The sequence below is a fragment of the Gadus macrocephalus genome, chromosome 20, assembly GCF_031168955.1.
Source record: "Gadus macrocephalus chromosome 20, ASM3116895v1".
NCBI lineage: Eukaryota > Metazoa > Chordata > Actinopteri > Gadiformes > Gadidae > Gadus > Gadus macrocephalus.
In genome coordinates, this window is record NC_082401.1 from 18,715,696 (window position 1) to 18,731,501 (window position 15,806).

The window sequence follows — 15,806 nt, forward strand, 5'->3', positions numbered from 1 at the left end:
TCTGTCTGTCTGTCTGTCTGTCTGTCTGTCTGTCTGTAGGTCAGTTTGTTCGTCCCATGGGATAGGCCTACATCACGTGTCACATATGCAGTTTAAAAAATAAATTAAAGCAAAAAACAACGAAGGCTCTCACTTACACAGGGGATCGAACCGCGAAGGCTATCCGAGATATGAGGCAGCGGTTGGGTTCTTTAAGCCATTGAAATATGCTACCTATTGCCGCTTTTCCACCGCACATGTAGCTCGACTCGACACGACTCGACACGACACGACTCGACACGGTAGCAGCACGGGTGCTTTTCCACCGCAAATAGTACCTCCTGGACGTGGGCGGGGTCGGCTGCGCGAAAGGGCCGTGACGTATTTGTGTACGCGACGCAAACAACACATACGCAACCCACACATGGACAGAACCCACATAACAACAATGGAGGACATCGATCGCATTACTATTATTAGCTGGCATGTTGAAGAAGTTGGAGAAGTGGAACATGTTGGCTGCGGCGCTGCTATGGATGTTACCAGCATGGTTGCCATGTCGCTCTCGTGACTTCGTCACACTCTCTGGCCAATCAGTCGCCGGCCGTCTGCCGACGTCACCTTTTAGCATCGGCTCAGCTCGCTTGGAACCTAGAGCGAGTAGGTACTAGAAAAAGCAGCCACTTCAGGTACCAGATACCATGGTACCGCGGTGGAAACGCAAAAAATGCGAGCTGAGTCGAGTCGTGTCGAGTCGTGTCGAGCTGGTACCATGCAGTGGAAAAGCGGCATTAGTGACCTTTATTTATACAGGTTTGTCTCATGGAGGCCAATAATCTCATCTTCTAAGAGAGGCCTGAATGTGTCATTATTTGTAAAAGGGGAATGGAATAGCGGTTCCGACTTACATCTTCTTCCATTAAACCGTGCTGCCTACTGGGACACACACACACACACACACACACACACACACACACACACACACACACACACACCACGAACATCGATGGGGAGGCTGTTCTATTATTAACTTTGACTTTTCCAAGAGACTCGCAGTTCTTGTTTGTTTATAGGTCATTCGTGATCGTGAGCAGGCCCCCTAAATACCTGCTCATCACGTTTGGCTGTTGTGGACTACTGGACATTGTGGTTTGAACCCAAAAACCTTTCATTGCCCCTGAAGAACATTACCCCATAGAGGTCAAGCACATTCAGTTCACTTCCGTTACATCTTCGGCTGGATTGGCGACTGGGCATTCACAATGAGACAGTGCTGGTGCCCGTTTGTTGGGTTTCCTTGTCTTTTCACGTTCTGTGGTTTAACAGATGTTCAGTTACCTTTTCATTGTGTTTGTTGCTGTCCCAGGAAGCAGCCCGGTCAGGTGGGACAAATAGCACAACAAGCAGTGTCGCTACCGTTGCCATGACAGCGGATGTATGACGGGAACGTCTCTTCTCAATTGTGTGTCTGGGGATGGTTCGTTGTCATACCTGTGGATGAGCTCTCCCCTTTTTCTATGTGTTGTTGTAATGCCACACAGAGGGGAAATATGGAAACGTCAGCAAACCCAGACAGGTCGGTGTAATAGGCTAATTTAGCAGGTTTGCTATTAGCTGTTGTCATCTTGAACGCTTGATTACCGCAGACAGATGTGATGTGTGGGCCAAGGGAAAGCCAGATCCTGAACTAGATCAAATAATGGTAAAAACACAAGGGTTTTTGTAGATATCCCCATTCTCTTTATGTCTTTGCAACTTGCATAGGCCAACTTCCACGGCTAATGAGCCATGTGGGGACTGCATAACTCAGACTATGTACTATTTTTTCAAGACAAATAAAGTGATTGGTGATCCGCAGGACATTTTCAAGCTCTCATCTCTACCTCCATCCAGAAGACAGAGGAACAGTAACCTAAATTATACCATTTATACATTATGAATACAATATCCGTTTTCAATCAGCTCTATTTAACACGTGTTATTGGAATGCGCATCATGGAAACATTTATATCTATTGTTCCATTTGCATTCTGCCTTCAGTATCATTTCCAGTGATCATGTTTCTCTCCACTGTATAGCAGAGCTGACATACAGAGGAAGATCGAATTCCCAGTTGTCACAGTAACTGGATTGTCACAATATGCTGAATTGCCCAAGGTAACCAAAAGACCAAACAAACACTATAGGCCTACCTGTAGCACTTACCACCACATTACTCGCCCAGTGAGTAGTTGAAGGGCTACCCCTGGATTTAGTAGATACATTTGGTTTTGTTTGATGTAACCTTGTAGGTCTTATTTAAACAGAGCTCGAACTTGTTTCGTGCTTTACACAAACCAGTTAGTAGAAGCCTACCATTGGAATCCAGAACGCCACTAGAGGGAAGCATAGAACTGTCACAAAAAGCTGCTGCGCTTCAATAAAGGCCACAGACATTTGTTTCATCATAGGAATATAAATTTACTTGATTTACATCGTAAAATATTTTTTGTACTATTTCTTGAACATTGTGCATATAACCAAGTTATTCTTTCACATTTAGATTGACTTCAATGTTTCTCACATTGATATAAACAAAAAGGTGCATTCACTGTACTGTACAATTGAGAGAAAGGTGCAAAAGTTGTAATTCACACATATTGCATGATCAAAATGAATTAAATGTACTTGTGTTAACAACTCCAATTATAATATTACCACACTTCTGTGCGTATTCAGTGTTAATATCCTATCCAAACTAAATGAGCATTTGATTAATATTTCTGTGAAAAAACATGCAGACACGATGACACACAGACATGCAGACAGAGAGGCAGACTAACAGAACACGGAAGAAACCACCAGAAACACACAACACAACATTTTACATCGACGGTTGCTGGCTGATAAGGCTCTTCGACGGAAACCGAAATCACCCTTTCAATAAGCCATCTCGTTGCACATGGAGATGTGCATGCCACCGCGACAGTGTGCACTCGATCAGGAAACCTACGTACGATTAGGGCTTGAGCCCTTGACAGCTGACAGCTTATTGTTAGCATCGTTACCCACAACACAACATCACAAAAGCAGCCATTGATAAAGCTTTTCTCAAAGGAGTAAAAAAAACCTGCATAAAGCCATGAAACTTTACAAAAAAACGCACCTATGTAAAGAGTGTTTCCTGGAGGATTAAGCGGTAGAAAGGTGAGACTTTAAGGCTCTTTGCATGCACGGCCAATGCCAACATGTTAAAGTCTGCTAGATACAATCATTCCAATACTATGGCCCCTTGTGATTAGAGATATAGCTTACTATAGAGATATAGCAGCATATAGATATAGATACAGCCATGTGTGCTCAACATGTTGTCAGTCCAGTGAGAGCTGTAATAGTGGACGAGGAAATGGTGTTTGTGTGTTCGTGCACAGAACTCTAGCAAGGTGAATGCCTGGGTGGAATGGTTAAAGCCATAATGTATTGGAGTGTAGTTCGTCCTTAAAAGTGAAGTTACCAGGAAACATGGTTGTGTTTGCGGCCACTTTCTGGTTTTACGTTAAGGACAAATGATTGATCAACTGCCGTGTTGAAAAATGCCACATTAAAGTGTGGCCCAACATCAAAGACGACAATGATAATGGCCGTAATAAGAAGTGTAAACTAAACGTGTAAGACTGACTGAAGGATCCCTATGGCACTTCAAGGGTTAAGAAAGTGATCCAAACTTCGATGGGTTCGCCTGTGCAATTGGATTCCTCGGAATGGCACATAACAAATAAGTCAACTCCTCAAGGTTTCTGCGATCCTTGATGAGTTGCAATGGCAACGGTGTAGCCGATGGCACCGTATGTCTCAGCTCCTACACCGGGAGCCAATTCATTAGGAACGTCATACGTGGAGTCATCAAGCAGGTCGAAAGTCGTGTCGTTGGGCGTCCCGTACCCAGAATGATCAGACGTCCCTCTGCTTGCGTCAGGGCTTTTTAGTCCCTTCTCAGGGCTTTCCACCAGCCTGTTCTCGGGCGACCGAGCCCTGCAGGACAGGCAGAGGAGCATGGAGCAGTCCCAAAGACCCTGGGTCATGCTTGAGGAAAACAACCGCCGGCAGGGGTGACAGAAGCGATAGAAGACCAGCATGAAGAAGATGCCGATGGCGTAGGCGACCAGCAGCTGCAGCAGCAGCAGCGGTGCGCAGACGTAGGTGTAGAAGTCGGTCTTGTGCAGGTACCAGAGCGACAGCAGCAAGGCGTTCTCCAGGAAGCGCAGCGTGTAGAACACGGCCATGCGGTACCAGTTGTGCGACTTGTTGATGAGGTCGGGGTCGCTGAGCTTCAGCTGCACCGCCGACCAGCAGAACATGTTGATGCCCGCGTAGAGGAAGGTGAGCAGGCAGAGCACCACGGTGGTCCCCAGGCGGCTCAGGGTCTTCTCGATGTTCTCGGGGAACGGCGAGTGACTCAGCCAGAACAGGACCCAGGGGTAGAAGAAGAAGGCGAGGAAGTTGAGGGACACCACGGGCAGCACCCAGAGCTTGAGCACGGAGCTGAAGAGGACCAGCACCACGACGCGCGTGGCGATCTCAAAGCCGCGCCACATGAAGACGCTGAAGTACGCCATGGGGCTGATGTCCACTTCGTACTCCTCGTATTTGATTTTGATGGCCAGGATGTTGCAGCGAAGGGCTCCGTAGACTATGGACAGCAGGGAGATGACCATCAGAGTGCCTGAGAGGGAGAGAGAGAAGGGTGGGGGCGATATGTGACATGTATACGACGAGGACACAGACAACCAAGGTCTGGAAGCCGGGGCTTAAATCGATCAAAGTTAGGAAGCACACACAAGCGTGAAATAAAATGTCCCACAGAGCAGAGTGAACATTGAAAATAGATTTTAAATATATATATATATACATATATATATACATATATATATACATATATATATATATATTCCATTCTTTTATCCCCCCCCCCCTATTATAAGAGCAGATGTCCAAGTTTGACTCAGTCTAGACCTTAAAGGAGTAAAATGGATCTGGGATATGTTTGGTATGATTACGAGTTGGAATGTTCGTTTGGGAGCAAAAAAGTGCCGATAGACGCATTCTTAAATTGGCTGTTTTTTTGCAGATTCTACGCTATATACTTGGAACGATAGGGGCATGTCTCATGGTAAAAACTAAATCCCCACTCCCAACACACATTCCAACTCGTTATCATACTTAACATTTTTCTCCATTACGTAAAACCAGTTGGACTCCCTCAGATAAATAAGAACTGGATAGCTAAAATACCCAAACCACCTTCAACATGCTGAGCAAATATGCATCCATGATGACCAATTAAAAGACCAGATTAAAAAAGAAATCCGCCAGATCATTAATTCGTCAGTTACATCATAGTATTTAGACTCATGAAAGCACCAGCAGCTTTTTTTCCCCAATATTGCACTTCATGCGCCCACGCCTCTGTGGTACAGACTGGGAGTGAGAGAGCTGTGATGGCTGCCATCCCTGTGGACGGAAACAAGACGATAACTGAGACTTTGCGATAATACACTCGCGCTCCATTTCCAACGCTGTCTCTGTCTCTGTCTGACACAAACACACAAAGTGTGAAACACATAATCATCGAGGCTGCAACAGACTTGAAATTCCAGCTTCTCCAAAGATAGATGCAAACTTAAGTGTGTCGATTGGCAGGGCAAGATAAGGGTTGTTGGAGGTCGAGGTGGTGGTGGGGCGAAGGCCAGCGGAAGACATACTTTCTTGGCAGCCTGTAGGCATCCATTAAACTGTACCTGCACACACACTTCGAGTGGAACTGCAGATGAGAGCTGTAATTGTGTACGATTCACAATATGCAAGCTGGCACCGAAGATCATGAAAAGCATGAGGAGGGCTACAACTGCTTCACTGTTTAATACTTTTAAGGTCTTGCCACTGCAAATTCAGGTTCTGAACTGCCTGTAGGCATCACTGTATTAACGCACACACAAAAACCTATTCAAACATAATTACGTGGGCAAATAGAGAGGCAACATCCAAACATAGAGGGATCAGTCTCATTACACGACTATCATTGTCAACAACTTAACTGAAGAAGGCAAAATAACAAGGGAAGCAGAAAGGCAGGAGATGAAAGTAGATAGGGCGAGGTTGAACCAGGAAGCGGAGACAATGGAGGATGGAATAAACATTAGGGCGATCATTAGGACATCCACAGAGAGCTTGGCTCACCTCTCCCCACGGACATTCCTCGCTGCAGGACGCAGATGTAGAGCTGCAACGTGAGCTGCGGGGCGGAGCCCAGGAAGGCCTGGATGACGGAGGTGCGGGCGAAGGCTGCCCTGTGGGTGAAGAGTTTGCCCTCCGCCTGACCAACGTGGCGCTCCACCTCCTCCGCCGGCCCCCCACGGGGGATCTGCTTCTTCTTGGTGATGCTGACGTAGGGCTCCTCCACGACGCCCACGCTGCCATAGATGCAGAAGGCCTCCAAACACCTGCGAGCACAGAGGCACCATGGGAGATGGAGTTTAGCTGGGCACACAATGAGCAGCATTGTTTTTCTCCTTTTATTGCGCTAATCAATGAGGCTGCTGAACCATACAATGAGACTTTTCAGAGACACACACACACAGACACACACACACACAGATATTTCCCCAACGAATGCTCATAGTCTAAACAGGGCATTCTATGTCTGAAAGCCACAATGGATTAAGAAGTCATGGCAACCAACCAAACTAGCAGCAGTAACTTTTAAATACATTACCAAAGGCTATATAGATGAACCAGAATCTAACACAATTACAAATAGCTTTTTATTAAAAGGCTCCTTTTCACCTCTGGAGAACGATAGCTAAAAGGTTTTCCGTGCGCGAACGCAGAATGGAAAGCACTAAAGTGACTTATGCAGGCGGAAAGCCAAGATCTGAGGAATTGTTGCCAGGGGATTGTGGAGGTTCTGATCAATAGCCCCAATAAAACACAGCAAGGGAGGGATCTTAGAAACAGGGAAAGGGTGCGAGACAGACTGTTTAGCAGTGTGAACTACATAGAGCAGTATTGTGACAGTAGTTCTGGCTTTACTGAGCGAGACTGCAAATTAGATCTCCAAACACGGATGCAACACTTACTCTTGTTTGTCAAGATAGGATCAACCAGCTGGTTTATTATAATAACCAAAAAGCCTCCAAACCAAGGCGAGTTACAGCTATGTATATGTGAGTGAGTGAGTGAGTAAGAGTATGAGTGAGTGAGTGAGTGAGTGAGTGAGTGAGTGAGTGAGTGAGTAAGTGAGTGAGTGAGTGAGTGAGTGTGAGTGGCTTTGAATACAGTGTAGACAGCAGAACCCATGTTGGAGTAGTCCCGAGCGTGACCCACTAAGGACACCTTACAGTAGCATCAAAATGTTTGAAATACACTGATGGCCAAGGCCCAAGGGTGGACATCGCAGTGGGGAAGTTCATGTTTAGGGACATCACTTGTGTACTCTGTAAACAGGAAGCCTGACTTGACAAGAGACGGACGTTCCCCTACACAGTTGTGTTTTGAAAGATAAGGAACTGCAAGCGACAAATGTGCAACACTTAGATGGGGGGGAGCCAACAGGGAGACGGATCCACCACACTAATCGTTACATTGCACGGATGAGGGGAGAGATGGGGTCGGCCCAGCCAGGTCCCCATAACAACACAGAGAGGGCCAATGTCAACAAGAACCCCTAAAGAATATCTTACTTGAATAAATAAAATATATAAGTGGTGATGTTCATACGATCATTAGCTGTATGCGCTTGAGTCATGTACTTTTGATGGCTGGATGCCTTGTTGTTTTTTATCAGTTGCTGGGTAGATGTTTACCTTCCGAGGCTGATTCTCATGAATAAATATGCTTATGAAAAGCATGTTTCACAGTTCGGCACTATGACTTCCACATTAAATATGTACAGTCCATTAATGTACAATATATGTATACACAAATTACATGAAGGCCTACTGTACACGGACAGTGAGAAGTGGAACCTCTCTATGTTGGTTTAGACTCAGATTCCGATGGAGCATATGGTCAAGCCAGTTCTGTGCTTATTTAGGGAAGGATCTGGTCTAGTATAGAATGGGTTTACTGTCCTGAGCTCGACAAATAGTCCGAGGTTTAGCCGTCGGCTTACACCCACTGGTTCGTTTTATCGTACACTTGGCTTGATGGCTGGGACCATGCGAACCATGTATGTAAGCCATAGAGCAGTGATGAAGAAATGAAGAGATAATCAAGGAAGGCGCTCAGATCAGTTGTGAGTTGTGATTAACACCGCAGGCAACTCCGTCTGTCGACATACTGGGGCTAAAATGAATCAATGAGATCGACTTACAAGTGGCGTTTATTTTAAGAGTAGGTTTTAATGTATGCATGAATTGGACCTAGCAATCTAATAGTAAGGGTTGTGGTTGAGCGAGGCTGACGGGTTGGGTTGTAATTATGAACTGCCATTCATACTTCGACGAGCTGAGTAAATTGATAAGACTATTATTAAAAGGAAAGGCACGGCTAAACAATATCCCAGTGAAACGGTACCAACGGTTGCGCAATGCATTCACAAAAGCAAACACCAAAGGAATGTCTCTGGATAACATGTTTTCGATTAAATCGACTATTTACTCGAAGGCGTAGACAGTTAGGCATAGACAGTCAGTGGTAGCTTACTGCAGCACTTATGATTTATGTGCACAAAGACGATATGGACAAGAGTGGAATATATGACAGAGTAGCCTACTAACCTAACGATGGGTCCAAGCTGAAGAAGGTGTAGGAACAGCACAAGTGGTCGGTCCCTGTTAAGGTCCCGATGGATGAACGTAAGGGTCAGTTGTACGAGCACAGACGCGAGAAGCGTAAACAGGAGAGTGAGTCCTTGCCAGATTTGGTCACCGGCTGAGCGATATGTCGAGCTGAGGTAGAGAGCTGCCGTGGTCTCGGCCGTGAAGAGAGACACAGAGACAAATATGGAACTGGGGAAACGCATTCTCACTCACTCCGCCATCGGGGAAATCAGTGCGCTGCTTTTCTCGACACAAGGAGATCCATAACACCAAGCATTCGGCAGAAGATACGATGGTGTTGTGCTGTCCTCACGCCGCAGCACACAACAGGATGTTTTCTCAGCCCTGCCGTTTCACGGATGGCCTATGGGGGGCGCAGTGCGCCTATGGGGTAACAATGCTCCCATTGCGCACGTGTGAATGTATGTGTACACAGACCCACGCTCACACACCCGAGCGCACGCACACTATTTATTTCATAATGAAATGCAACTGATTGAAGCAAATACATTCACAACATCGAATTTATTCATCTTAATTATGCAAGATGCAGCTAAAAAAACAACAACCCAGCACATGTTTAGGATATAAATAGGCTATGCTCTTTCTGACAATGCACACAGCAGGCCCGAATAGCATTGGGAAACTGTTTATTAAAGCAGATTCGCTATTATAACTTTCCAAACGCCAACTAGTATTAAAAGAAAAACACATCCCGGCTAGAAATTAAATATGTTATACATAATTTTCTTCTGTAGCAGAGGGCCTGAGCAGTTTCAGACCCTCCCCAGGGGGCTACTAGGGAAAGGGGGCACAGTTGCACCCCCTCTGTTAGGCAGTTTGACCTTACATCAGAGCCGGGAAATATTTACACAAAGGCCAGAGATTCCTGCATTTTTTCCAAGCAGATATATACCTAAGGGTCACTGCTTTCTCGTGACCGGTTCATGCCAGGCAAAAGGTTAACAACAAAGAGGAACTAGATAATAGGGTTCATTTAACAGTAAGTAACGGTGCAATATCTGTTAACATGTTTAGTTAGAATTTAACACTACAAATCCGCCTGGAGTAAGTATGTTTCTCTTGACTCTGTGTTACTAATTATTATACTTAATATAAGTAAATAATATAAGTAATAATAATACTTCATAATGATAATGACCTGTATTATATTCCAGGCCATCTGAAATTATGGACTATATTCTTATTCCGTGGATTTATTTCATTCATAGATTATGGTATGATTGTGTTTGTATGAAATTATATGTTTTTAACTATACACACTATGTATTTATAACGTTCCTAAATATTTAATGCATTCTATTACGAGATGTAAAACCACAAATGGGTGGAGTCTGTTAACTGAATGTCACATGACTTGGGCCATTTACACAAAGATGCTGAAAAGCGGGAATTCTGATTGGTCGGGCTGCAGGAGATCCACCAGGAAACAGACGGTACCCGATAACCCCTCAAACAGGCTGTAACTACGGGTTACCGAGCACGAGCCTGCCTTAAACTCCTTCGAGAACAGGAATTCAGCAAACCTTGAAGGAGAAAACGCAGTTTTAGAGACACATGTGATATGAACTATATAGTGTTAAAGGTGCTGTATATTTCAACATTTGAGTGTAATGAAAAAAAAAAAGAAAGTGAACTTTTTCTTAAATCTTAGTATCTGTGGAAAACAGGTGATTTCAGTGGAGAGCATTGTGCAACGTCACTGAATCCCGTGTGCCTTGCCTCTGAGCGCGGTAGATGTATTTGGAGTTCCCAGTGAGCCGGTAGAGCATGAGGAAGACGTAGGCGCTGCCGGCCACTCCATGACAAATCCCTGGTCCCTTCTTCAGCAGGCCCTTCTGCCACACCAGCTCCCCGCTGCGGATGCACGTGTCCAGGTACTGGGGCTTGTTGTTGACCAGATAGGCTTTAGCAAACAGGTACGCCATGCCTGGAACGAGAGGTCATCCGTTACGGACTTCCCCACACACACACACACACACACACACACTATGGAAATTGCTTTATGCGTTTTGCACAATGTAAAATTTATTATAATCATTTATAGTGCCTTTGAATAATCTCAATTCCCTTACAAAGCTGAATGAATAATGCATGCACACACGTGGCATACATGTGTGCTACCCGTGTGTAGCATGTCGTGTGTACTAGCAGGCCGTGTGTGTGTGTGTGTGTGTGTGTGTGTGTGTGTGTGTGTGTGTGTGTGTGTGTGTGTGTTACCCGGGGCGCCGTGGCACCAGTGCACCAGTTGGTTCTCCCTCTGGATGATGGCTCCCAGCTCGGCGGACCCAGTTGCAGTTCTGCTCCTGGGTCATGAGGAAGTCCACGCTCTGCCACACCAGGTCCCTCTCAGGCCGGCTGAGCACCTCGTGGTGGCTCAGCAGCACCTGGAGCACAGCGGAGAGGCCATGCGCTGCACCTATCGGGAGACACCACCCCGGGGCGGGCTGGGAGTTGAGCTTTCCTCATTCCCACACGTGCTCGTCTCATGAACCTGGTCCTCCTGGTCTTAACCGGGGTGCTTCAAATGGGCAGCATGAGCGAGATAGAGCTCGGTTACATGCTTTAGATATTGTTTGTGTCCGATTCTTTGTTACAAATATCAATACTCAATCTCCTTGTCTTTTTTATTTATTATTGTTGCCCTGTCCTGATTCCTCTTGCCCCGGGGGACTGTTTACTCGCGTACGCCGCTCATAGGGAGTAAGAGAATGTAAAATGTCTTGCCACCAGGAAGATGCTACAATTCATCCAGAAGGACAAGATGCTAGAAGGACAAGAGACGGAATCCATGAGCATTCAACCGGTTATTCTGTGGAACAAATAGCTTGCTATATACCTGCTGTATTCGGTTGTATCTATTCACACCATTGTTTGGCATAATCTCCAAAGAAATTAATTGAGCCTGTTGTCAAGTAAATAAAGAGCTACATAACTCACCTCCACTCGAACAGGAAAGATAAGAAAGGGATTAAAAACTGAAATACAAACTGCAAACAGAAGAATGTACTGTAAGGAGTAAAAATAAAGGATTGTGTTGAAATGTCCATGCAAGAAACCTTTGCTAATCATTGTTCTTTCTTTACAGGCAGGTATCGAATTTTGTAATAAAAAAATATTAGTAATTAAAGTCATCTATACATCAACATCACTGTCTATTCATTTTAAGGATTGTATATTTGTTTTCACTTCCTCTATGTTGTCATTTAAATTGTTGCTGCATCCATGCACAGGTTAGTTTGGGAAATTGGTGCTATGCTTACAATAGACCTTATGTTGGTGCGATCGTTACAGAGCTCCAATTCTGATGACTGTCCACATCTGGTGCTATCAAGGAAAATTGAAGTTAGATTCAAACCACAAAATGGACCGTTCCCATAGCCACATATCTCCTCTTAAAAATGTAATGTGTATGTCAATTTATGTGTAGCCAAATTCTCATTCAGATAGAAGGCCTATACAAAATAACACGAAAACAGTTAATAAAATGCTTATAAAGACTGAGCTAATAATGGTGTAATTTGAAGCCAGCATGTATCGCAAAAGCAGCTGACTTACCTAGGTATTCTGTTCCATAATATGAGTACATTAGCGGAAAGGGTTTTCTCTTTTTCTTTGCATATTGTTTTCCAGAATCAATGATGGCGTGGCATATAGCTTTAATTTGTTCCTTTCTAAGAATCTGGTGAAGAGAAGAATGTAGAGAAATCATTAGCATCAATGGACCTTGGAAACTCAAAATAAAGCAACAAAAAATGAAAATGTGTTGATTTGAGAGCTGACCTCGAAGCCAAGCTTCTGTTTGAGAACGAGGGCAGCACACAGGTAACCCGTCCGGCCTGCGAACAGTTCATCTGAGCCACACTCAAGGAAATTAATGGGCGCGCAAACCTCCCACAGGTTACAAAATTTGGCCAGGGGTTTAACAAACTCAGCCAGCCCCATGGCTTTATAGATCATCGCTGCCACCGCGTAAATCCCAGCCCCGCCGAGAAGAAAGGCGGCCCGCGTGTTTACGTCTCGGTCGGCGTCCACGTGTCTGACGGAGGCGTCGATGATTCGCTTCGCTGTCTCGAGATACGCATCTCTCTGCTCGGAAAACAACGCGCATTCAGCGACATGGAATAACATGTACGCCACTCCCGCAGGGCCGTCGTACAGCCCGCCGTCGTAGTCGCCAGGGTCGAGAGGAACCTGTTTCAGGATGATATCCACAGTGGCAGTGACCGTGGACACGATGGCCGCGGTGCCTCGGCTTGAGTGCAGCGCACCTTTGTAGTCGGAGAAGGGGTTGAGAAAACATAGGTTGTTTTCCATCACCGTCGATCACAACACGATGGCTCCCCCGCAAATGTTGCAATATTCGCTCTAGTGGAAAGATAAACTTAGGTTCCTTCCTTATCCAATCCCGTCGCTCCTGATTGGGGGTTTCGATGGCACTTAAAGGGCTCCCAGAAATAAATTGCATTACCTCCTCATGAATTGCCTTTGATCCATTAATCCATGATTGTAATAGATGTTGCTGAATAGTTCAACATTGACATTTAAAGAATAAATCAGAATAAAAAAGCATATTGGCCCATATGTCGAGTAGAGTCATAGCCTATTAACCCAATTCCCTTATTATGCTACCTGCTGCAAAAGCCTACTTCATAAAGTTATATTATGATATTATATTACTTACTGTTATATTAATCTAAATCTATTTTAGTTCCACCATCTGTACATATACACATTTTATTGAAACAGTGTCGCCAGCCAGTAGATGGTGTCAGACGGTCTCCAGTAGCTCTCCTTGGTGCTGAATCCAGGGGCGGAGCAGCGAAACGCACCAACCACTTTCCCTCCTTAGTTATCCCTCAGAAATAATACTTAATTGAGATGACAGATAATTCAAAAACTTTGAACTGGCAATGAAGCACCTCTCATCTTGAATCCCTTTGTTAGGGTTGGTGATGGTAGGGTTCAATGTTGCGCTGAAGTTAACTCCTTAGCTATGCCCCTTACTTATTAAGGGTCTTATTATAGCTATAGTGCTGCATTTTGTGCACTTGAAGCAAAGAAACCGAAGTATCCATATAATTTATTAGTGTTTCAACGTTGCTCGTTATTGTTTGAGGAAATTTAAAAAATCATGGATAATTATTCACTAAAGTTCCGTTCCTATTTTACTGTGCCACAAAGGTAACTCACTTTGCAGCAGGGCATGACAATAGTAGTATAATGATTAGAGTACAAGGGTTAGAGTACAGTGATAGGTATACTAAAAGGTTAAGTGTGAGTTATAACGTTTAAGGTTAGGGATTCCGATTGGATTTCAGTGGTTATTTTAAGGTTCTGGAGATTGGTATAAGGGTTAGAGTTTCCTATTAGAGTCGGACTATAGGGTTTGGTTTTTGGTTCTATAGCTTGCTATAGTGGGGTTCGGATTTCTCATTAGAGTCAGGATATGGTTGGGTATTTGGATCAAGATTTTGGTACTTAGGGTTTACTACCAGGGGCATTTCTAGGTTTTTGAAATATCCGGGGCTTAGCCCAGAGGGAAAGGGAAACTGTGTGCTGCAAATATTTTTGTATGCTTTATTGCGCATGCACATTTTTGATAATGCTTTACCTGAATACACAAAATACGCAGTTTATTATTGCTGTAAATAGCTACCTGACTGCTGTGCTGCTTATCCCAAGACATCTCAAGATCCATTCAAGTTATTTCAGAGTATGAATACAAGTGAGACAGACCTTACCTAGATATATATATTATCTATATCTATATCTATACATATACATATATCTATATCTATATCTATATATATACATATATCTATCTATATATATATATATATATATATATATATATACACATATATATATATATATATATATATATATATATATATATATATATATATATATATATATACACATATATATATATATATATATATATATATATATATATATATATATATATATATATATATATATATATATACTATACGTAGATATATATGACTGGGGATAGGATAGGTTAATTCACTTGAGTTGGCAAACAGTGGTTATGTTTTTAAACCGTTTATTCTCTTGCCAGAAGGACTAGAAGGACTAAGTTACTTTAATTTGAGATGCCCCTGGAATCCCCATGTTTGTTTCTAGTGTAAAGCAAGCTAAAAAAAGGTTGACTTTATTTTTTTCAAAACAAGTTACGATTCGGGGCTAATTAGATAATATCCGGGGCTTTAGTGAAACAGCCTAGTGACGCCACTGTTTACTACTGTAGGGACAGGTTTTAGGGTTTGGTGAGGGTTTCTATCTCTCCCTCTCTGTTGATGCGTAATATGTCTTGCGACACAAATTCATCCGATTACTCGAAAACCCTAACCAATCAGATTGCTCGAAAATCCCAGCTAATCAGATATCTCAGAAAATGTATCCCCCTAGCTAAACAGGTCCCACAACACAACTTCAAGTGAATCTGAGGGTTCTTGATGTTCGATGGACTGCCAGCATGCTTCAGAACGGTGAAGGCTGAATGGAACATTCTGCTGCCTCTTGAGATGCCTGGGATGAGAACGACAAGGCTATGTACAGGGGCCTGATGGAAAAATTGAGACACATGAGTTCCTGTCTGGTTTAGGATTCATGTATTATGCATCAGAGGAAATCGCAACTTTTTCCACCCACCTTGCAAGAAAGAGGAATGACACTCAAAAAGCTGATTTTTAAGAGAGTCTGAGAAAAAACATTCAACTAATTTCTTCAATTCTACTCCAGGTGAAAAAAGGCAGGCAGCTGCACAGTGTAGTTTTGTGCACAACCAGGATTAGCACAGGTTCAAACAGACATCCAAGTGCAACAGCAGAGAACAAAGCTCATTATACAGACTTGCTTGATACGTTGATACAAACTGCCCTTTGCCCTTAGAGGACCATTATGAGGAGGTTTGCATCAAACAACTGGCACAACATTTCAGGCTTGACCCAAGGATAGTGCTTGAGGGTTTCAGTGATA

General features: G+C 43.9%; 2 protein-coding genes across 3 annotated transcripts; both read right to left on the reverse strand.

Annotated features, from left to right (window-relative positions):
- Positions 1 to 2,414: 2,414 nt before the first annotated feature.
- On the reverse strand, positions 2,415 to 9,216 carry xk (X-linked Kx blood group (McLeod syndrome)). Of its 2 annotated transcripts, none has more exons than XM_060039542.1 (3): positions 8,736 to 9,216; positions 6,196 to 6,458; positions 2,415 to 4,681 (listed from the first exon to the last, which is right to left on the reverse strand). In XM_060039542.1, exons 1-3 carry the CDS (start codon positions 8,978 to 8,980, stop codon positions 3,747 to 3,749), a joined length of 1,443 nt encoding a protein of 480 aa, XP_059895525.1. In that variant the 5' UTR covers positions 8,981 to 9,216; the 3' UTR covers positions 2,415 to 3,746. The 2 variants fall into 2 exon arrangements, with proteins under 2 accessions (XP_059895525.1, XP_059895526.1); XM_060039543.1 differs by having other exon boundaries at positions 8,991 to 9,137.
- A 67-nt stretch (positions 9,217 to 9,283) lies between these two features.
- LOC132448351 (lanC-like protein 3) lies at positions 9,284 to 13,837 on the reverse strand. The gene is given in 6 exon segments (XM_060039544.1): positions 9,284 to 10,324; positions 10,521 to 10,728; positions 11,019 to 11,085; positions 11,087 to 11,217; positions 12,357 to 12,480; positions 12,582 to 13,837. Coding segments are annotated over 6 exon segments (1,224 nt in total). The 5' UTR covers positions 13,116 to 13,837; the 3' UTR covers positions 9,284 to 10,164.
- Positions 13,838 to 15,806: the final 1,969 nt, after the last annotated feature.

Excerpts from the sequence above, each read along its gene's own strand:
- xk (XM_060039542.1), bottom strand. The coding sequence starts at position 8,980 with ATGCGTTTCCCCAGTTCCATATTTGTCTCTGTGTCTCTCTTCACGGCC. Across the intron at positions 6,459-8,735 it reads CAGCTTGGACCCATCGTTAG|GTGTTTGGAGGCCTTCTGCA; the intron begins GTTAGTAGGCTA and ends CTGTGCTCGCAG. Across the intron at positions 4,682-6,195 it reads AGGAATGTCCGTGGGGAGAG|GCACTCTGATGGTCATCTCC; the intron begins GTGAGCCAAGCT and ends TCTCCCTCTCAG.